The sequence below is a fragment of the Pan paniscus genome, chromosome 1, assembly GCF_029289425.2.
Source record: "Pan paniscus chromosome 1, NHGRI_mPanPan1-v2.0_pri, whole genome shotgun sequence".
NCBI classification, from domain to species: Eukaryota; Metazoa; Chordata; class Mammalia; order Primates; family Hominidae; genus Pan; species Pan paniscus.
This window is the reverse complement of record NC_073249.2, coordinates 47,664,583-47,686,578: the sequence shown is the minus strand read 5'-3', so window position 1 is coordinate 47,686,578 and position 21,996 is coordinate 47,664,583. Positions and strand designations below refer to the sequence as shown.

The 21,996-nt window shown below is 49.8% G+C and overlaps 1 protein-coding gene across 9 annotated transcripts in view; it reads left to right on the top strand.

Annotated features, from left to right (window-relative positions):
* The window catches only part of NAV1 (neuron navigator 1), a 287,649-nt gene that overhangs the window by 156,736 nt on the left and 108,917 nt on the right, over nucleotides 1-21,996 (top strand). For all 9 annotated transcript variants that reach the window (XM_055109792.2, XM_055109787.2, XM_055109785.2 and 6 more), the window contains one exon: nucleotides 17,008-17,110. In XM_055109792.2, coding sequence (XP_054965767.1) covers nucleotides 17,008-17,110 — 103 coding nt within the window. The remainder of the gene's footprint in view (nucleotides 1-17,007; nucleotides 17,111-21,996) is intronic.

Sequence of the window (21,996 nt, the reverse complement as noted above, 5' to 3'; positions counted from 1 at the left end):
ACCCCACCCTGCCACCGCCCCGGCAGGAGCTCCGGCTGCACCGCTGGTTCTGGAGAAGGCCCAGCACATCTCCTCCTGCTCATTCCCTTCGCTTTCCTCTTCATATCCCTGCCCTACTCTCAGGAGAGCAGAAATGGGGCTGATTCCTTCTCTAAGAAGGAGAAACTGAAGCCCACAAAGGCTGAGTGGCTTGCTCCTGGGCATCGGAAGAAGCGGGGACTGGAATCCAGGGGTCTCTGCATCCAGCCTTGCACTTCCCTTCCAGATACATGGGGGCCAGGTAGCGGGGGCAGGGCAGACTCAGGGAGTGGGAGTGGGAGCCTCCGGTCCCACACATGTGTTACCCATGAAGGAGAGGGTGGGGTTGGGAGAGGATGGGAGCAGGAGAGGGTGGGAGCGGGAGAGGGAGTGGCCCTGAAGCTCTGCTTTTGGCTGCAGCTGGTTCCCAGGCTCCTGCATTGGAATCGGGCGGAAGAGGAGGATTCTGAATGATCTGATTAGGCAGTCGAGAGCAGCCATGGATCTTGGCAAGCAGGCGACACAACCTGCCTGCCAGACGCTCTAGGAAGGTTCTTCCGAGGCCAGAAGCTTTACAGGTTTCAGAGCTGGGACAAAGCCCAGTGAGGAGAAAGGGCTCCCTCGAGGAAGCATTGGACAGGAGCAGTGACTGCCAGTGAGGCCTGGACTGGCTGGCAGCCCGATGTCTTGGAGGTGGAGAAATGCTTGGCCTGGCTGGTGGCCCATGACTCCCTGTCTTCTGGCAGTTCTGTATCTCATTCATTGCCTGCAATGGAGGACAGGCTTCATTCTGTGAGCTGTGAGGAGTGTGATTCCAGCATGAGTCAGGAAGGGCCTCCTGGCGTCCGCCTGTGTTGTCTTTTTGGTCATGTATCATTCATTTTGGAAAAAGCACGGACTTCAGAGAAGACTGGGATTCAGATCCCTACCCTACAAGCTGTGTGACCTTAGGAAGTTAACTGACCTCTCTGAGCCAAACATCTATAAAATCGGAGTACTCATACTTACCTCAGCCGCTGCATTGCAAGGACAGAATACATATTCGTGTTTAGCACCATGCCTGGCGCACACTCGGGAAATATTGTCTTTTTTCCTTTTCCTTCCCTTCTTGCCTCAGAACATTGCCTGCTTTTCTCACCTTCTGATGCTCACTAAACAAAAAAATTTTTTAAATGCAAAAACTCTTCAGCACATCTTATTAAGTCTCACTGTAGGATTTCTCTACCTTCTTAATTGGAAGTCTCCCTTAAAGCTAACCTAGCTCCTTCTTGTTTCAATTGATACCCAAGCCCTGGAGGGAGTTCTGGGGCCTTAGTCTAAGCCGAGTCCTTTTGGTGAGCAGTGGAACCATCCTGGAAATGGGGGGGCATGTTGGTGGCAGATGGGCTGACCCAGTGGTGGGCAGTAGAGGGCTGAAGGGATCAGTGACACAGCAGGCTTTTCCAGAAATAAGAACCCTCCAGGGAGGCAGCCAGGCAGGGTGGATGTCAGCTTTTTGATGGAGGAGCAGACGCTGTGCAGGCTGAAGTGGGGCAGGGGAAGAGGGAGGTGTGAACGGCAGAGGGAGCATCGCCTTCTGGGCAGCCCTACCTTGCTCATACCTTGCCCCCAGCTTTCTCTCTCATAATCCTCCTCAAAGCTCAACCTTTTCCTCTTTATCCTCAAGCCTGGCTCTGAGATCAGCAGGCTGTGTCGTCTTGAGCAAGTCACTGCTATTCCAGTGCGCCTCAGTCTCCTCATCTGTGAAATGACCTCTGAGGCTTGTGCCAGCTCTGACTTTTGATGAGTTTTAACATTCAGCCTCTTCCGGGCTTGCAGCAGGGCTGTCTATACTGGTCCATGCACAGGCTGGCCAGACCTTATGCCAGCAGCCCAGTCACCCTGCCATATCTGCTTTGTCTCCCATTCCATCCCATTCCCATCCCCAAACCACACCTCTTGTCCTACGGTGTCACTTTAAAACAATGTGTGGAGCACCCACTGTGTTTGAGGTGTCAGAATGGGATTTGGAATGAATATGCCAGGTCTCTGCCCTCCAGGAGGAGAAAGACATGAAATCTAAACAACAGCTCAGCTGTTATTTCATTTTATAGGTGAGAGAACTGAGGCCCAGACATTGAATACCTTGCCCAAGGTCATAGGGCATTGAACACCTTGCCCAAGGTCACAGGGCATTGAATACCTTGCCCAAGGTCACAGTGGTAAAGCTGAGATTTGACAAAGACTCTCTAGCTCCGTGTCCTGTGGCCTCCCGTCGTCTGATGCCCAGAGCCAGTCCTTCCTCTCTTGTGGCTCAGCCTTTGCATAGGCTGTATCCTTCCTGAACCTGAGACTTGCCCTGTTGCCTGTGGTCAGATTCACTCTTTCCCTTCCTTTGGTTTCAGATCAGTGGTCACCTCTTCCAGGATCTCCCCTGTGACTCCTCTAACCCACCCACCTTATCACTTTTCTAGTCAGTCCCCAACAGAAGCTCTGGCCCCCATGCACGGATGATGCCTGACCACAGCTGCACATGCCAACCTCTTGTCTGCAAGCTCCCTGAGGGCAGCCCCTATTGTATGGGTGGACTCAGAACCCTCAAGACAGTGGCTAAGTGGAAGCCAGTGGCTGCTGGTCAGGGCACAGCCCGGCATGATCTGGTGGATAATCAGTGCTTCAGAGGCGGTGATGTTCACTCATTTGATGTGTCTCCCATTTGAAATGCAGCCACTTCCAAGGGAATCACGTGGGATTCACATCCTACATAGAAGACTGCAAAGGCCTAGTTTGGAGAACTCAGGAAAGGTCTGTAGCCAGGAGACCTGACCCCTTGAGTTCTGGTGCAGGCAGGAGTGTGATAGGCAGAACTACTCCCATCACAACAGTGGCATCTTCAGATAAGGTGCCTTTTGTCACTTGGCCACTGGTAGGTTCTGCGAAAGGAAGTGATGTCAGGGATTTAGGGACAGGCCTGGGGGTGGAGGGCTGCACAGGAGTGGGAGTGGGCAGGTGGGTGAAGTCAAATGACAAAAGCCTGCCCTTACCTTTGCTACTGGTTCTCTTCTGCCGCTAACTCAAATATATATTATCTGGCAAGTCTCTGTCTAAGTCATTCTGGGCCTCAGTGGCAGGGCCCCAGAAACCTGAAGACGGGCCCCCTCTGTAAAATGAACTTGAAAGTGCGCCAAAGGCAAACACTTTATAGAAGAAGAGCCAGTGATGGCACAAGACAGGGATGCCCTCTCTCACCGCTCCTATTCAACATAGTGTTGGAAGTTCTGGCCAGGGCAATCAGGCAAGAGAAATAAATAAAGGGTATTCAATTAGGAAAAGAGGAAGTCAAATTGCCCCTGTTTGCAGATGACATGATTGTATATTTAGAAAACCCCATCGTCTCAGCCCAAAATCTCCTTAAGCTGATAAGCAACTTCAGCAAAGTCTCAGGATACAAAATCAATGTGCAAAAATCACAAGCATTCCTATACACCAATAACAGACAAACAGAGAGCCAAATCATGAGTGAACTCCCATTCACAATTGCTTCAAAGAGAATAAAATACCTAGGAATCCAACTTACAAGGGATGTGAAGGACCTCTTCAAGGAGAACTACAAACCACTGCTCAATGAAATAAAAGAGGATACAAACAAATGGAAGAACATTCCATGCTCATGGATAGGAAGAATCAATATCATGAAAATGGCCATACTGCCCAAGGTAATTTATAGATTCAATGCCATCCCCACCAAGCTACCAATGACTTTCTTCGCAGAATTGGAAAAAACTACTTTAAAGTTCATATAGAACCAAAAAAGAGCCCACGTTGCCAAGACAATCCTAAGCCAAAAGAACAAAGCTGGAGGCATCATGCTACCTGACTTCAAACCATACTACAAGGCTACAGTAACCAAAACAGCATGGTACTGGTACCAAAACAGATATATAGACCAATGGAACAGAACAGAGGCCTCAGAAATAACACCACACATCTACAACCACCTGATCTTTGACAAATGTGACAAAAACAAGAAATGGGGAAAGGATTCCCTGTGTAATAAATGGTGCTGGGAAAACTGGCTAGCCATATGTAGAAAGCTGAAACTGGATCCCTTCCTTACACCTTATACAAAAATTAATTCAAGATGGATTAAAGACTTACATGTTAGACCTAAAACCATAAAAACCCTAGAAGAAAACCTAGGCAATACCATTCAGGACATAGGCATGGGCAAGAACTTCATGACTAAAACACCAAAAGCAATGGCAACAAAAGCCAAAATAGACAAATGGGATCTAATTAAGCTAAAGAGCTTCTGCACAGCAAAAGAAACTACCATCAGAGTGAACAGGCAACCTACAGAAAGGGAGAAAATTTTTGCAATCTACCCATCTGACAAAGGGCTAATATCCAGAATCTACAAAGAACTTAAACAAATTTACAAGAAAAAACAAACAACCCCATCAAAAGTGGGCAAAGGATATGAACAGACACTTCTCGAAAGAAGACATTTATGCACCCAACAGACACATGAAAAAATGCTCATCATCACTGGGTCATCAGAGAAATGCAAATCAAAACCACAATGAGATACCATCTCATGCCAGTTAGAATGGCGATCATTAAAAAGTCAGGAAACAACAGGTGCTGGAGAGGATGTGGAGAAATAGGAACGCTTTTACACTGTTGGTGGGAGTGTAAACTAGTTCAGCCATTGTGGAAGACAGTGTGGCGATTCCAAGGATCTAGAACTAGAATTACCATTTGACCCAGCGATCCCATTACTAAGTATATACCCAAAGGATTATAAATCATGCTACTATAAAGACACATGCACACGTATGTTTATTGCGGCACTATTCACAATAGCAAAGACTTGGAACCAACCCAAATGTCCATCAATGATAGACTGGATTAAGAAAATGTGGCACATTGCCGGGCGCGGTGGCTGACGCCTGTAATCCCAGCACTTTGGGAGGCCAAGGCGGGTGGATCACGAGGTCAGGAGATCGAGACCATCCTGGCTAACACGGTGAAACCCCGTCTCCAATAAAAATACAAAAAATTAGCCAGGCGTGGTGGCAGGCGCCTGTAGTCCCAGCTACTCGGGAGGCTGAGGCAGGAGAATGATGTGAACCCGGGAGGCAGAGCTTGTAGTGAGCCGAGATCCTGCCACTGCACTCCAGCCGGGGGACAGAGTGAGACTATGTCTCAAAAAAAAAAAAAAGAAAGAAAAGAAAAGAAAATGTGGCACATGTACACCATGGAATACTACACAGCCATAAAAAAGGATGAGTTCATGTCCTTTGCAGGGACATGGATGAAGCTGGAAACCATCATTCTGAGCAAACTATCACAAGGACAGAAAACCAAACACTGCATGTTCTCACTCATAGGTGGGAATTGAACAATGAGAACACTTGGACACAGGGTGGGGAACATCACACATGGGGGCCTGTTGTGGGGGTGGGGAGCTGGGGGAGGGATAGCATTAGGAGAAATACCTAATGTAAATGACAAGTTAATGGGTGCAACAAACCAACATAGCACATGTATACCTATGTAACAAACCTGCACATTGTGCACATGTACCCTAGAACTTAAAGTATAATAAAAAAAATAAAGAAAGAAAAAGAAAAAGAGCCAGTAATATTAGCACAGACCAACTCCAGTGGCTCTAAGAGTGCTCCAAGGTGGTGGAAACTTCTATATCTGTGCTGCAGTAGCTACGAGCTGGTGTAATGATGTGGCTATTGAACACTTGAAATGTGGCTAGTGCAACCCAAGAACTGAATTTGAAACTTCATTAATTTTAGTTAACTTAAATCTAAAAGATGCTCAATATCATTAGGCACTAGGGAAATGTAGATGAAATCTACAGTGAGATACCACTTCATACCCACTAGATGGCTATCAAAAAGAGACAATGACAAGTGTCAGTGAAGATGTGGAGAAATTGGAACTCTCATATACTGCTGGTGGGAATGAGAAATGGAGCAGCCACTTTGGAAAACAGTCTGGCAGTTCCTCAAAATGTTAACTATAGAATTACCATGGGACCCAGTATTGTACTCATAGGCATACATTCAAAAGAAATGAAAACATGCATCCATATAAAGGCATGGACGTGAATTTCATAGCAGCATTATTCATACTAGGCCAAAAATTGAGATGACCCAAATGCCTATGAAATGAATAGATAAACTAAATGTGTTATATCCATACAATGGAATATCATTCAGCCCTGAAGAGGAATGAAGTAGTGATGCTTGCTACAACATGGAGGAACCTTGAGAACGTTGTGCTAAGTGGAAGAAGCCAGATGCAAAAGGCCACATATTGCATGATTACATTTCTATGAAATGTCTAGAATAGGCAAACTCATAGAGACAGAAAGTAGATTGGTGGTTGCCAGGAGTTGGAGCAAGGGGAGAACAGGGAGTGACTGCTAATGGCCACAGGGCTTCTTATTGGAATGATAAAAATATTCTGGATTAGATAGTGATGATGGTTGTACAACTGTGCAAATATACTAAAAACAATTGAACTGTACATTTTATTTTTTTTTTATTATTATTTTTGAGATGGAGTTTCACTCTTGTTGCCCAGGCTGGAGTGCAATGGTGCGATCTCAGCTCACTGCAACCCCTGCCTCCCAGGTTCAAGTGATTTTCCTGCCTCAGCCTCCCAAGTAGGTAGCTGGGGTTACAGGAGTGCACCACCATGCCCAGCTCATTTTGTATTTTTAGTAGAGACGGGGTTTCATCATGTTGGTTAGGCTGGTCTCGAATTCCTGACCTCAAGTGATCCACCAGCGTCGGCTCCCAAATGAACTGTACATTTTAAAAGGGTGAATTTTGGTATGTGAATTCCCTCTCTCTCTCTCTCTCTCTCTCTCCCCATTCTGACTAGTGGCGACAATATTGGACTATGCGCTCTAGAGTCAGACTATCTGGATTTGAATTCTGGCTTTGCCATTTGCTGTTATATGTCCTTGGACAGCTTACTCAACCTCCCCAGGCTTCCATTTTTCTCAACTGTAAAATGGGGATAATAACTGGGCTCTCTCAAAGAGTTGTCCTGAAGATTAAATGGGCTAATATACATAAAGCTGCTAGAATAGTGCCTGGTACCCAGCCCTGTAGAAGAGTTAGCCAATACTAATCTTACTAGTGTCACAACCAGAAATCCCCCAGGGCCTCCTCCAATTGTCATCCACACCTGGACTCAGCCCCTCCCCACTCCCGTCCCCATTTGCCTGCAGATGGTTCTCTCTGCTGTGTAAACTGTTGCCATAACAACCACTCCCAGCTCCCAGCAGCAGTGACTTCTTTGGAGCAGGGTGTCACATGAAGGGTCTGGGCAGGATCACTAATGGAAAACATTTTCAGTAAACCTTGAGGTTCACTGGGCAGGAAAGTCAAGGCCTGTTGGGGAACAGAGGGCCACGTCTCCAGGCTGAAACAGGCAGGCCACCTTCTGCAGGAGGCCAGCCCTCTGAGCCCAGCCCGGAAGTCCAAGTCTTTAAATGAGAGAAGACAGAATATGTTCGAGAGTCTGCTATCTGATCCTATAACCTATCATTCTGATCCTGTAATCTAACATTCACAAGGAAATGGGGCAGGGAGGTGTTTCTCCTGAAGTGGAGAAGGCAGGATAGCAAACTAGCACTCCTTCCAAACAGGGCTCGAGGCCAGGCACCCTCTCCCGGTCCCACAGTCCTCCGCATGGACCACCTTTGACCTTGGCAAGTCCTTTCCTAACGTGATCTTGTTGCTAAATATTAGTGGCTGTGGAGGTATTGCTTTCTCCTGGAACTTTAAGCTCGTCTCCCTGGCCCAAGTTTGCTGCCAAAGGCTGCACTTTTGCACACGGCTGAGCAGGGCTGAGCTGTCCTGTGACAGACTGTGGCCTGACCTAGCCATCCGCGTGGGGCTGCCCTGTGGTCACTGCCTGCCCTCAGCTCGCTGCAGAGAGAGGCTGCCACTCCCCAGAAAGGGTCAGCCTGGGTGTGGTGGAGGGGGTGGGGTGACTGTTCTCCCAGCTCATCAGGCAGCTCCCAGCCTCAAGAACACTGCGGAGGAGCAGAGGTGAGGCCTCAGAGCACAGATCTGAACCCTGATCTATTTAATATTTCCCCAGGGGACTGGAGCAGAAAGGCCAGCTGGAGCCTCTCGGAAACTTTGGCCCTGAATCAGAGCTTGCCAAGTGGGGCTTGTGGGTCCCCAGAACCTCCCTGGTGCCGAAGGCTGGTTGGTTAATCCCAGAAGCCAGGCCCTGCTCCCTCTCCCCAAGAACCGGGCGGGCTCCCTGTCATAGATACTGCAAACTCAGGCTGTTCTCCCAGCCTGGCCACGAGGCCTAGGGTTGCGGGAAAGATGTCAGCCCTAGGAGTGCAGAGTCCTGGGAGGAAAGGAGCTGTGCTAAGCAGGAGACTGAGGGAGAGAGAGACCTGGGCGGTGGCTCCCGAGCCTGAGCGAGACGCTGTCCACCTCGCTGCGCTGCAGTCGCAGCAAGGCCACAGCCGGCTGAGGACCGGCAACGCCCCCTTGTGGCCATTCTCAGCAACAAGCCCCCAGAGAGCCTGGCGGGGGCTGGACTGGGGCTGGGTTCTCCTGCTGCAAGGCTGCGGTGGCTAGGTGACTTCTCTTATCCCAAGCCTGGAGATGAAGGAGGCGGCTTTTCCTGAGAACAGACTTGTGCCTGAAGAGTAGATTTGTTCTGAAGGCCAGGGACACTTTGCATAGCCACTTGGCATCAGGAAGTCAAGCCCTGGTTTTGTAATGGACATCCAATCCTGGTGGTGTGCAACGAGATGTAAGGATTTTCCAAAATGTGGCCTTATGTAGCACACCCTCCACTGTGGGGGTTTGCAAAGATGAGGCCCCATCTCCATCCTTTGAATCAGAAGTTCTGGGGGGTGACACCCTGGTATCTGCCTTTTTAGCATACTCTGAGAGAAAAGATGCTTTTATGGGCTTCAGCCAAGTACAAAACCATAGAACCAGACTGTCAAAGCTGGGTAGGGGCTTGGGTATCCTCTACTCCCACTCCCATATTTGTAGATAGGGAAACTGAGGCCCAAAGAGGGGAAGTAATTCATCCTAGCTCCCACAGCTAAGTCATGTGTGCCCCCAAGCTAGAACTCTAAAAATTATTATTTTTTATAGTGATGGGCTCTTGCTGTGTTGCCCAAGCTGGTCTTGAACTCCTGGGCTCGAGGTATCCTCCCATCTCTACCTCCCAAAGTGTTGTGATTACAGGCATAAGCTACCGCCCCTCACCCTCTTTACGTGTTCTAAGTTGTCCACCCGGCATGCCCTGCTTTATGATTCCTCTTAGCCCAGTGCCCAGTGGAGATGCATTACCGAGGGTCCCTAATCCAAGCCATCTCACTCAGTGAAAATCAAAACCGTAGGTGATCTGGAAAGATACCTGCCTGGCAGTTCCAGGCTGAGATGGCCGTGCATGCTCCTCTCTCTGGCCCCAGATTTGCTTCTATTTCCTAGTTTTTCTTTCCTTGCCTCACACACCCATGTGGCCAACACATTAGTCCTTTAGTCCTGGCTCTTTCTGGGTATGTGTCCCCATGCAGCAAACAATAGGAGTGCCACTGAGCGCTGGGCTCCAGTTCAGCCCACTCGCTGATTGAGATGGTTCCGGATTCTCTGGGGTAAGGATGAAAACCCTGGGAGCTCCCCTGGGGAGCAGGAGCACTCAACTACGAGAAGCATGAGATTTGCCATGCTGCGGGGGTTCGGTGACAACTGCCTCTGACAATATTGTGACTTTAAGTGGGGGAATGAGGGAAAGATAGGATTAGTAAGAGAACAAATAGTCCCCTGCCTGCATCCTCCATGGAAATGGGGTGCCTCTGGTGTGGGGGCCTGCCAGCGTCTGTTTTAGAGCTTCTCGGGTCATCAGATGGCGAAGAAAAGCATAGAGAGAGGGGATGGAGTCACTGTAGGGACAGTTACTGTGCTCTACCTGAAGGCAGAGGGGATTTGCTTGCTGGGTTATCTGTCAGTTTTCCATACCTGCCCCCAGCCACACTGTAGGGTGGAGCCTTTGCAGTGAATCAGTGCAAGGTCACTGGATGCAAGAACCAGCAGAACCCTCCTAGTCCAGCTCTGAGCGGTGGGTAGAGACCTGGAGTTTATCGTTAGACCAAGGAGTGCACTGAGGTGGGCCTGCAATGCTCTCCCTGGCTGGAGTTTGAAGGTTTGTGTCCTTGAGTGGAAGAGAGGAATAAAAATGATTCCCAAAGACGTTTGACTCATTGTAAGCACCAGATGATCATCAACAAATGCTGGTTGTGAGACGTGCAGATAAACTCCCACCGACCTGGGCTTCACCCTAGGGATCTAACAGGGTCAGGAAAGATTTTTTTCTCTCTCTCTTTTTGGGAGTTATTAAGAAGGGGTGTGTGTGTGTGTGTGTGTGTGTGTGTGTGTGTGTGTGTTGCTTATGTTGCTTAATCCTTCTTGTTTCCAGATCATTTAGCCTAGCCTGGATTTGGGACCCAGTCCCAAACCATCCCACATGATTAATTTACATTGCAGTTCACCTCTTCTGGTGATACATCTCTCTGTGTGTATCATCCCCAGCCCACAGCATGGAGTGCTGGTCTAAAGATCCCTGGGCCAAGAGTGATAGCTACCATGCCATTCACAGCCTGGTGACACTGGGCAGGCCCCTCCCTTCTGGACCTGAGGGATTGTTGTTCCCCCACCACCACCCTGAAACCGCCGTGTACAAAATGAGATCCTTTCAAGTTCTGAAGTGCCATGACTTGAAAACATTCTTTCTTTGGCTCACTTCCATTCCTTCTGTTGGTTCCCACCTCATCCAGCCACCCACAGCAGAAGCCAGTCTAGAAGTCAGGTGCAAATGCAGTCCTCTGTGGCCTCTGCCCTGGGCCAAACCACTAATGTGGGATTTGAAACATTGGTGGAAATAATTAAGATTTCAACAGGCAGTTATTGCAGTTTACTTAATTGTCAGCCAATAATTAAAATTTTATAGAACTTGGGGAAATTTGACTGCCGGGTGATGGATTCCCATGAGTCTCCTTCTTCCTGAACTTCTCTGAATTTTGGGGGGTTATTACCCTCGGTTGAAGGCTCTCCACCTATTACTACATCAGATTTTAGACTGCAGGCCAGAGGGGACCCCTGAGGTTCACGATACTCCACAGCTAAGATTGGCCCCAAGGGAACGGGATTGAAGATATTGTATTGCCTCACAGCAGTGAGAGAGTGGTAGTCAGGCCTGATGACACAGAAACAAGGTTTTGTTACTACCTCATCCACCCCTAACTCCAGGTATGAGTGAGGGTCTCACCTAGCCAAAGCAAGGTCCCGGAAGAGAATGTCAGGTCCATTGAGCTGCACCCTCCAGGGGTGTGCACCACACCCATCAGCAAATGAGAGACAAGGGGCCAGCCTCAGTGCCAGCCCGAGGGTGCACCCATTGTTCACCCACCTCTTTGTGCCTTCTGACAGATAAGAACCACCATTTATAGAGCACCTACTCTGTGCCAGGCACTGTACTATAAGCATGTTTGTGAATTAGCTCTTTAAGCCTCACAGCAACCCCACCAAGTGGGTATCATTCCCATTTCCCAGAGGGGGAAACTGCAGTGAGCGGAGATGACTTGTTCAAACAAGCTGGGAAGGGGGCAGTACCAGGACCTGAAGCACAGGTCTTTCTGAATCTAAGGACTATGTTCTTGCCACTACATCACTGTCAGTTTTGCCCTAGGGTCCCAATCTCTTGATGAGCAATTTTGTAGTCCTGCCCTCCTGGGGAAGCCTGTTTCCCCTGTTCTGACACTGGAACAGAGAGAAAGACCCTTTTTACATCATCCTCACAGTGCACCCTGGGCTGTCCCTTAATTACTTCTCTTCCTCTAGCAACGTTTTAGTCTTCTTGCTTCCTCCCCATACAATGGGAGATGTGTCCACAGAAATCTCTCTATGCATATGTCTGCAGAATTGCAGAGTTTTATGAGGGTTTCCACAAACTACAGGCTAGACCACAAGTAGGTGTGTATATCTGGAGGCATGTGCATGTATTTTGAAACACCATATCGTAGTGGAAAGAACAAGGGCTTTGGAGTCAAAAAGACTTGTGATCAGTCCCCTGGCTCAAATTAAATAACATGGAAAATGCCTCGTGGTGAACATTGAGTAGCTGGGCATTATTTGATTTGTGTGTGCATGCACCTGTCTGTCAAGTGTATTTGATTGCTAGTCCTTTCCCAAAGACCCTTGACATGGACAGTATGCTCTCTCTGTGGTCTTGTGTAAGAGCCAATAGTGTGTAGAAAGAAACACCATCCTACTCTGCAGATGCCCCAGTGCATGCTGGGACTATGCTGCTGTTTGTGGTAACTGTGAATTGCCGTGGTGATGGCTGGGTTGGGAGAGACTCTTGCATCTGTTCTGAGCCTGAGTAGCACACACATTCTCTCCCCAGTTGCTCCATTTTCAGGGAAAGGCTTGGAGGGCAGCCCAGGATAACATCATGAGCTCCTCCCCATAGACCTTGGTGTCACCCTGGGGCCTGCTAGGAGCCCTACCTGCCCCCTTCCCCCCTCAAACCCTACTTGCGCACACACACACACACACATACACACACACACATACACACACTTCACTCTTGCAGCTGGACCCTGTTCTGTAGGAGCTAAGACAGCACGCACTCCCAGGCCCCCAGAGTAAGTTTTGGAGGGTGGCATCCTGGCTGGTATCATGTGAAGGAGAACGCTGTACTCTACTAGGACCTGGCTAGAGGTGGGTTGGACTGGAGAGTACCTTGTTCTAATTTAAACAAAGGTGCCACGTAAGATGGGAGTATTCTGAGCACGTCCTCCACTTAGGGGTATTGAGGAAGGGGATGGGCTACCAAGACTCCCTCTGCATCTTTGCCATGTCTGGGCTCTGTTTTGTCCCCAGGTCTGTCCCACACCCAGAGCAAAACATTTGACAGAGACACATGGAGGCAGCCTCCAGGGCATCTCAACTTAGCCAATAAAACAAGCCATTAGCCAGGCACGATGGCACACACCTGTAATCCCAGCACTTTGGGGGGCTGAGTCAGAAGGATCGCTTGAGCTCAGAAGTTCGAGACCAGCTTGGGCAACATGGCAAAACCCTGTCTCTACTAAAAATGCAAAAATTAGCCGGACGTGATGGGGCATGCCTGTAGTCCCAGCTACTCAGGAGGCTAAGGTGGGAGAATCGCTCAAAACCAGGGAAGTTGAGCCTGCAGTGAGCCGTGATCATGCCACTCCATCCCAGGAGACAGAGTAAGACCCTGTCTCAAAAAAAAAAAAAAAAAAAACCCATTGAACTCTTAGGTTACTTTTCTCATTATCACAGAGTAGCGGAAGCCCTAGATACCTTCACCCCATCCCTGATGCTCACCCTCACAGGAGATGGTGAGAAAGGGGTGAAGCTTAGTTATGGGTTGGTGGTCAGAGGTGGGGTAAGGTGAAGATCAGGAGTGGATGAGGGTTGAGAGGTGAAGTAAATTCCCTTGGAAATGTAACTTACTCATATTTTTAAGCTAAAATGTAAAAATTCACCTTCAGGGTCATGGGTGTGAATGTCAGATTGGCTCCTCAACCTAGGCCCCCTCTGCAGCCTCTGGAGCTCTGGAGGCCTTTCTTTTATACACAGGTAAGTCCTCTTGGCCTGGAGCTGTGGCTGTACCACCCTGGGAATGTGTCTGTCACCTAGCAATGTGGACGAAGCCAGACTTACCAGGGGCCCCAACCCTCCAGACCCACCCTGGGCTGAGCCTTGGAGAAGCAGAGCGGCATACCCACGATGGCCACCAGGGGCCACTGCTGGGGCACAGAGGGAGCTGTAGGGTGTAGCCTCTGCAGGGCCCCTCCAGCCTGGTAGCAGAGACCAGATCCTGGTCACCCCCAAGGAAACCAAACCCTGCCCTAACCTCCTCCCCTGTATGCCCCAAATCTATACCTGTGGGGAAGCTGCCTGGAGTCAAGTGTTCTTCCATTTGCATCTCTGTGATCTCCAGCTAGTCCCTACTTCCTGGACCTCAGCCTCCCAGCTCTCCAGAGACACAGCAGGATTAAGCGACTTTCAAGGACTCTTGTGGTTTGGCGAGTCTGGGAGACTCTGAAATAGTCCTACCACACTCTGCTGATGTGGAATTGAGGAAGGGGCTAGGATAGAGGTCTTTGAGGGAAGAGATATGGAGAAAGAGGGTCAAACCTGTGACCTAGATTATCTATGACTCCCATCTGGAGCATCTGGGGCATTAGGGAATGACTCTCCTGAGGCTACTGTGTGGTTTAAACATTTTTCCTTAAAAAAAAAAAAAAAGACATTTTCCTAATGTGACATGTATGTATCCCTTTACTTTTTTTCATGGGTTTTTGGAAATTTTAAAAAATTGTGGTAGCATCCATTCTTGAAATGTGCACTAAGCATCTTCTTTGTTTTGTTTTTTTTTTTTTGAAACAGGGTCTCACTCTGTTGCCCAGGCTAGAGTACAGTGGTGTGATCATAGTTCATTACAGCATTGAACTCTTGGGCTCAAGTGATCTTCCTGCCTCAGCCTCCCAAGTAGCTAGTATTACAGGCTTGAGCCACCTGGCCAATTTTTTTATTTTTGTTTTTTATAGAGACAGGATCTCCCTGTGTTGCCCAGGCTGGTCTCAAACTCCTGGCCTGAAGCGATCCTCTGGCCTCGGTCTCCCACAGTGCTGGGATTATAGGCATGAGCCACTGCTTGCAGCCTAAGCGCCTCCTATACAACAGTCACCATGCTTGATGCTAGTGGTGCAGAGATGCCCTGTGATATATCAAGACAAGTATGAGTTTCTTCCTGGGCTCAACTCTGCCTTGTGCTACATGCTAGGTGTGTGACCTTGGGCAGTTTACTTGTTCTCTCTGAGTCTCAGTTTTCTCATCTGTTAAATGGGGCAGTAGCACAAATCTCCCAGAAATGTTGCAAGGATTCAAGTAGATAATGCATGCAAAGGGTCTGGCACACACAGAAGTCTCTGAGTAACTCTTGATCACCTTCCTCTTTGGGAATACACACCCCTTGGAGATGTGTGTGCCTGTCCCTCATGTCTGCCAAGCCCATAAAAAGCATCACCCTGGGCCAGAAACCCACACCTTGGCACCATGTTCTTAGTCCCCACATAGGCATTTTAGAATTCAACTTTATTTCTTGGCGAGTCTAAAAAATTGACCCTGTCTGTGTTTCATGCCAAGCCATCAATTAAAGCCATGGAGCAGCTTACAAGGTGACACTTGCCAGGATAAATAGGCATTGGCGGCCACGGAAGTGATGCCAGGACTGGGGATAGAGCTTAGGCCACTGGCATTGTGGCCTGCCATTTGTTCCTGATCCTTGCCACCAGCATGGAGGCCTGGATTCATGGTGCTGACCATGAGAGGATGTGGGGGTGGAGAAGCTCCCCCTGGGAGGGGAAAGGAGGGATGGCTGGGCTTGGGTGTGGAGCTAGTTCTCAGAAAAGGTGCCCAAAAGGCTCTGGAGAGGGCATTGCAGGCTCCCTGCCCGCCCCACCCAGCCTCCCCTCCCTGACAAGACAGTCAAGCAGCTGCCTGCCAGCCGGCCTGAGCTTAGTCTTGGGGGAATAAAAACCTCTTGAAGAGATTCAGAAATGTTCCCTTTGGCAGCTAAAAAAAACCTTACACTCCTGCTGAGTCTGTGGGCTGAGGAGGGACGGAGGGGGCGTTTGGCCTCTGCAGCAGCGGCAGAAGGCTTGCGGATGGAGGGGAAAAGGGAGCAGCCTGGAGAGCCAGAGTTCTTGGGTTTTCTCTGTTGTTTTGCCATCATCTTTCTGTCACTCCCTGACTCTCTCCTGCAGATTGTCTTTTAGGGAGGTACTGGGGGACTTGGTTCCATTCATGACTTTAGGTCCCAAAATGAAAGATAAGCCATGGGGCAGGGCCAGCTTCTCTTCATTATACTGTCCTCAGGGCCCAGGGTGGTGCCTGATGTGAAGTAAGTGCTTGATAAAGATTCGTTGGATGAACTGAAGGAAGGAAGAACATTCTTTGAGTTCCTTCATGCTCAAGCACCTCTCAGTCATTTGGACGTTATTTTCACCCTGTTTGCTGTTGTAGATTCTCATCCGTCCAGGCTAATATCTGGACACCAGGGTTGAATACAATGGCTCTTGGTGATTTGGGATTCTGAGGATTGGGCCACACCCATGCATCCTTCTCACTCAGGATTGCACCACTTGTGTGGGGACTGCCCAGAGCTCACTTCAAGCTCCAGAAAATGACTGCTCATCCCTTCCACCTCCCACCAGCCACCTCACCTTTAGGAGACTAAAGGAGACTATATCTGAACTAACTTCCTGGGACCCCATAGAGCAACCCCAGATATTACCAGTCAGTGCCTGGGTTTAGGTGTACTGAAGCCAGCTTGTACCAGTTCCCCAGAGCCAATTGTTAGCCCCTCTTCCTAACTCTGTGGTCAGTGACATCAGATTGGTAGATTGAAAGTGGCCATGATAGGAGGCTTTATACCAGGGAAATTGGCAAACACCACACATCAGTGTCCCCTTCCTCTGAGAGCCAGTTGTTAAACATTTACCAGCACAACCCTGGATAGGGGGTTTCAGGTAGATGTTCCAGCTCATCTCAACCACGAGAAATCTTGCCCAGGACCTCTGCTATGAGAAGCAGGGCCTCCCCAAAACAAAGCCAGAGGTAGAGGCAGTTCCTTGGGGGCTCTGAAAGGAGTGCACAGACACAGAAAGCCATGCCTGTACCCCCTGCCAGGGTCTGGGGTTCAGAGGGCTCAATGGCACATGTCCAGGGCCTTTGAGAGGGCCCATTCTGTTGGTTGTCTTTGGGAAAGGGAGGAGGAAGGTGACTATCATGGCCCAGGGACTAGCCTCCTGGGGACACTGTCAATCTCCACTTCCTGACCCCCAGGATCCCAGCACTAAGTCCTCTTCACTCACCCAGCTCTTCCTTCTCTCCCTACCAGACCCAGAGTCCCAGAGAAAGAGGACAGTGCAGAATGTCCTGGATCTCCGGCAGAACCTGGAAGAGACCATGTCCAGCCTGCGAGGGTCCCAGGTGACTCACAGGTAAGCTCAAGCTGCAGAGAGGGTCATGCCCTCTGCCTTCCTGGCTCTCCACCCCATTCTGGAGGGCAGGGCCCCCGGGTCCCTCCACACCTCTGCCAGGTCAGCCAGGTGGCCTGATGCGTGGAGCCACTGCAGAAGGAGGAGGAAATCCATTTATCTCAACAAGAGAAGCTTGGCTTTGTCTTCTGTCTGCTTGTGCCTGAACATTTCATTTCATTTCAGCAAATCAGCTTGAAAATCACTAGCTTAGGAGCCAGGAAGTGGAAGCCATTACACAGCTCAATGTGTGATCTTTGATAGTCAGTCTCCTTCATTAGACCTCTGTCTCCTCAATCTGTCAAGAGAAGGTTTACTAAATGCTCTCTTCCTGTTCCTAAGTCTCCATTAAACTAGGGGTCTAGAATCAATTCCCTTCTCAACACCTGGGTCTTTTCACTCTTGTGTCAGTTAGGTGCCCCCTGGCCTCTTCTACGAGCCACTGAGGGAGGCTTGAGTGCTCAACAGGGCCCACACGGTGTCACCCAGCTCCATGCCCTCTTAGGTGTGTCCCCCTAGCCCACTCCCTGCAGAGACCTCATAGCCTCCAGCTGCATGGGGCACTCAGCCTTCCGACGGCACCTCTCTCTGGAGCAAAGTCCTGGCCACAGGCTCTGCTGTGACTCAGAATTTCCCTTGCTGGCTCCTTGGACTGCCCAGATGAGCTCATGCTGTCAGCTCCAAGTGGGGCAGAGGGCTGGGCTAAGCTCTGGGGACAGCGGGAGGGAGAACAGACAGCCAGATTGGGAAATCATGGGGGGTGTGGGGCAGGAAGGCTGTGTGAGGGCTAGGAAGCCTCCTCAGTTAGACTGGAAGTAGATTCCTCTCCAACTCCTGGGGCTGGAAAATTAAGAGCAAAGTTGGGACACAGGGGCAGTGGAAAAGGACTTTATTTAGCCCAGGGTGTGGCCATTTGGGATTCTGAGGATGGGACCACACCCATGGACATATTTACATACCACCGATGACAAAGAACTCATTACCTTTCTTTTTTTATTTTTAACATAGGCTTTTTTTAAATTTTGTTATTATTTTTAAAGACCGAGTCTCATTCTGTCGCCCACTGCCTCAGCCTCCCGAGTAGCTGGGATTACAGCCGTGTGCAATCACGCCCAGCTAATTTTTCTATTTTTAGTAGAGATGGGGTTTCACCATGTTGGCCAGGCCAGTCTCGAACTCCTGGCCAAAAGTGATCCACACGCCTTGGCCTCCCAAAGTGCTGGGATTACAGGCGTGAGCCACCGCGCCCGGCCAACTCACTACCTTTCAGTCACCCCGGTGCATTGTGGGATTGCAGCGACTCTGATGTGGAACTGCACTTAGTCTTAAGTAGCTTTCAGCCATTGGCTCTAGTTCTTCCTGCTTAGATGACCCTTCTCCTTCTCCTTCCTTGTACTACTCCTCCCCCTATCCCCAGCCCATGCCCGCATCTTGGAAACTCAGCCCTTTACTCCCAGACATCTCGAGTATTTTAAATGGTAAGATAAATCAAAACTCTCTGGGGATTACCTCTGCTCAGGCCAGCAGAACCCTGACTACTGAAAGGGAGGCGACCAAGGAAGTCCTGGAAAAAGGTGGATGGTGGGGGCTCCAGGACCCCCTTACATCTGTCCCTTACCGCCATCCCTCATAGCCCCAAGCCCCCAGCAGGAGCCCAAGTGAAGCAGGGATCTGGCAGAGCTTGGCTTATCAGTTTAGGACCCAGCAGATGAAATCTTGGACATCTGCCTTCCCCCATCCAAGGAAATTGTTGGAACATCTCTCAGCACCAAGTCACCCACCAGCCTCATGCCAAAGACACCAGAAAGTGCTTAGTTGCTGAGAGGGCCACACCCCGAATGACTCATTCACAGGAGTAGGAGAGAAGTAGCAGCTCCAGCCTCCTGGTGCCACTGACTCAGAGCAGCCAGCCCCCAGCCCCTCCGTTAAGCCGGACAGCTTGACCCTAGGCAGGCGCTATTGGTTTTCTGCTTCTAGTGGGAAAGGGGAGGCTTCAATCAAGCCTTTTGCATAATGCTGACTGGTTTAGGGGGAGCATCTAGGGCCTCTGACTTCTGCCTCCCTTTATAGGAAAGGAACCAAGAGCCCCGGAGCTGGTTTTTCTGTTTACTGTGGACCTAGAGCCACTTCCTCTCTTAGGCTTTGGTTTATATTATTCCTGTTCCACACTGATAGCCAAAACAATGATTCCCTGACTTTTTATGGCTCTTTTTTTTTTTTTTGGAGACAGAGTCTCACTGTCTCCCAGGCTGGAGTGCCTTGGCATGATCTCAGCTCACTGCAACCTCTGTCTCCCAGGTCAAGTGATTCTTCTGCCTCAGCCTCCGAAGTAGCTGGGACTACAGGTGCGTGCCACCACACCGGCTAATTTTTGTATTTTTAGTAGAGATGGGGTTTCACCATGTTGGCCAGGCTGGTCTAGAACTCCTGACCTCAGGTAATCCACCCACCTCGGCCACCCAAAGTGCTGGGATTACAGGCGTGAGCCACCACGCCCTGCCGGCTCTTTTACTTTTTAAAGGGCTTTCTATCAATGAGCCCTTCCCTTAGCCCTGGAAGTAGACAGGATATATACATACTCCCTGGGTTAGAGAATGAGACTGGGGGCAGGGAGGCACCTGCCAGAGTCACGCTGGCTGATGAGGGTAGGTTCTGTACTCTGCATGCTCAGAACCCATGCCAGCTGTGTGCCAGGCACAGCGCTGGGCACTGGCTCCCCAGAACACACACAAGCTTCATCCTCGGAGCTTATGGTGCAGTGTGTGCTTCCTGCAAGGCTGTTTTCACCCAGCAACTCCCAGGATAACTGGATTCCATTCCTTTTCAGAAGGCTTTACTCCTGTGCTGCTTCCTTAATTTCTACTGGTTCATTTCCCCCAGCGAGGAGAGTCTGGGTCAGACTGTGGCTGGAGAGGAAATGAAACTGTGTCCTCCCCAGAGAAAGGCAAGCCTGAAGGGTGGGTGCAGGGCTGGAATTCAAGAACTGAGGATCTGAGCTAGAATCCCCCTCATCAAGCTTAGGTCTAGAGATGTCTAGAGATGTGTTTGGGGGAACTGAAAAAAAAAGAGAGAGCTGTGGAATAGGGGAAGAGGCACTTTTAGTACAAATAACTAAACAGGGGCAGGCCAGGAATAGAATTGAGGAACCCAGATGCTGAGTGCAGCCCTCACTCACACACTAGTATATAACCATGGTGTAGGCTAACTACCCAAACCAGCTTCCCTGGAGATCCCCGCCACCCTCTTAGTATGGTTAGCATCATCCTCTTCCTCCCATGTCTCATCCCATGGTCAAGGTCAGCTTGCTTTTATCAAGCACTTACTGCACAGGGCGCTGAACTGAGTTTTCTGATGAGAACTTCCTTGCTTTTTACTCACACATCCATCGTGGGTTTGCTCCTCTTTGATTCATTCTAGAGCACCAGCTCTAGGCCAGGTGCCATGCAAAGTGCTGAAATACAGTGGTGAGTGAGCAAGGCAGACAAAGTCACACCATCACTACAGTCTCTGGCTTCGGGGAACATCGGTTTCTGTCCAAGGAGATGTGATGTCTAGGTCCACAGTAATTAGAAGCCGAAACAAGACACTGTATGAGGCAGAGCTGCAGAACACAAAGGGGTTCCTAAAGGGCTGCCAGAAGCAGGGTGCAGTGGCTCATGCCAGTAACCCCAGCACTGTGGGAGGCCGAGGTGGGAGGATTGCTTGAGTTCAGGAGTTCGAGACCAGCCTGGACAACATGGCAAAACCCCATCTCTATAAAAAATACAAAAATTAGCCGGATGTGCTCATGTGTGCCTGTCGTCCCTGCTACTTTGGGGCTGAGGCAGGAGGGTCACTTGAGCTCGGGAGGTCAAGGCTGCAGTGAGCCGTGTTTGCACCACTACACTCCAGCCTAGGCAACAGAGTGAGACCCTGTCTCAAAAATAAATAAATAAGTAAAAAGAGTTGGCAGGGCCAGGAGGGGAGCCGCTGGGCATGGACCCGGTCAGGAAGCCCTCCAGAGGGCCAGAAGCAGCTGCCACTGATTGCCCTGACTGGCCAGGGCCTCCCCCATCTTGCCCACAGGACTACTGCCAGGACCCCAGCACACTCAGTTTCAAGAGCGTTTGGATCCCTCAAGTTCTGCTGGTTAGAAAATAAGACCGTATTTTCTCAGGTCCAATAGAGACAACTTTGGAAATTTTTCTTCTTTTCAAGGAACTTGATAGAAACCAGAATGGAAAAATCAATGTCCCACTCCCATGCCAGCCCCCAAAGTGGCTAAGCAATGGATGTGTTCACAGAGCAGTGATTGCTTGGGCTCATGTAACTCATGTCCAGCCACAGATTGCCTCAGTTGCCCCAGCTTTCTTGGCCACCAAACCCCGTTTCGCTTACTTAGTCCTGTCTGGCTTAATTAGGATAAGTTATGGAGACCCTGCCTGAGGCTGATTTGGGCTGGCCCCACTGCTAGGCTAGATGGAATTATGGGTCTCTGCCTGAACCCAAGTCCAAGCCACCCCTTCAACCAGATTCCAGTTGTATTTCCTCTCTGCAGCCCGCCTGGCCCTATCTCCTTCCCTAGTCCCCCAGGTTCCCCTAGTCTCAGGCCATCCAACACTCACCTGGGCATTGCTCCCTTGGCCTGGTCTAGCAGGGCCTGAGGCTTGAGACTCCGGACATTTGGCTTCACCCCCATGTCTGGTTCCCTGTGTCCTCTCCTTTGTCCAGTTAAGGCTGCTTCTATTCTCTGGGGAGGCTCTACTTCCCCTGCTGCCCTAGGCCTGTGGCTTGGACTAGTCTTACTGGGGACCTGCCATACATCCCAGATTCCCAAAGCTTTTCCTATGCTCTCTGCACTCTACTTCAGC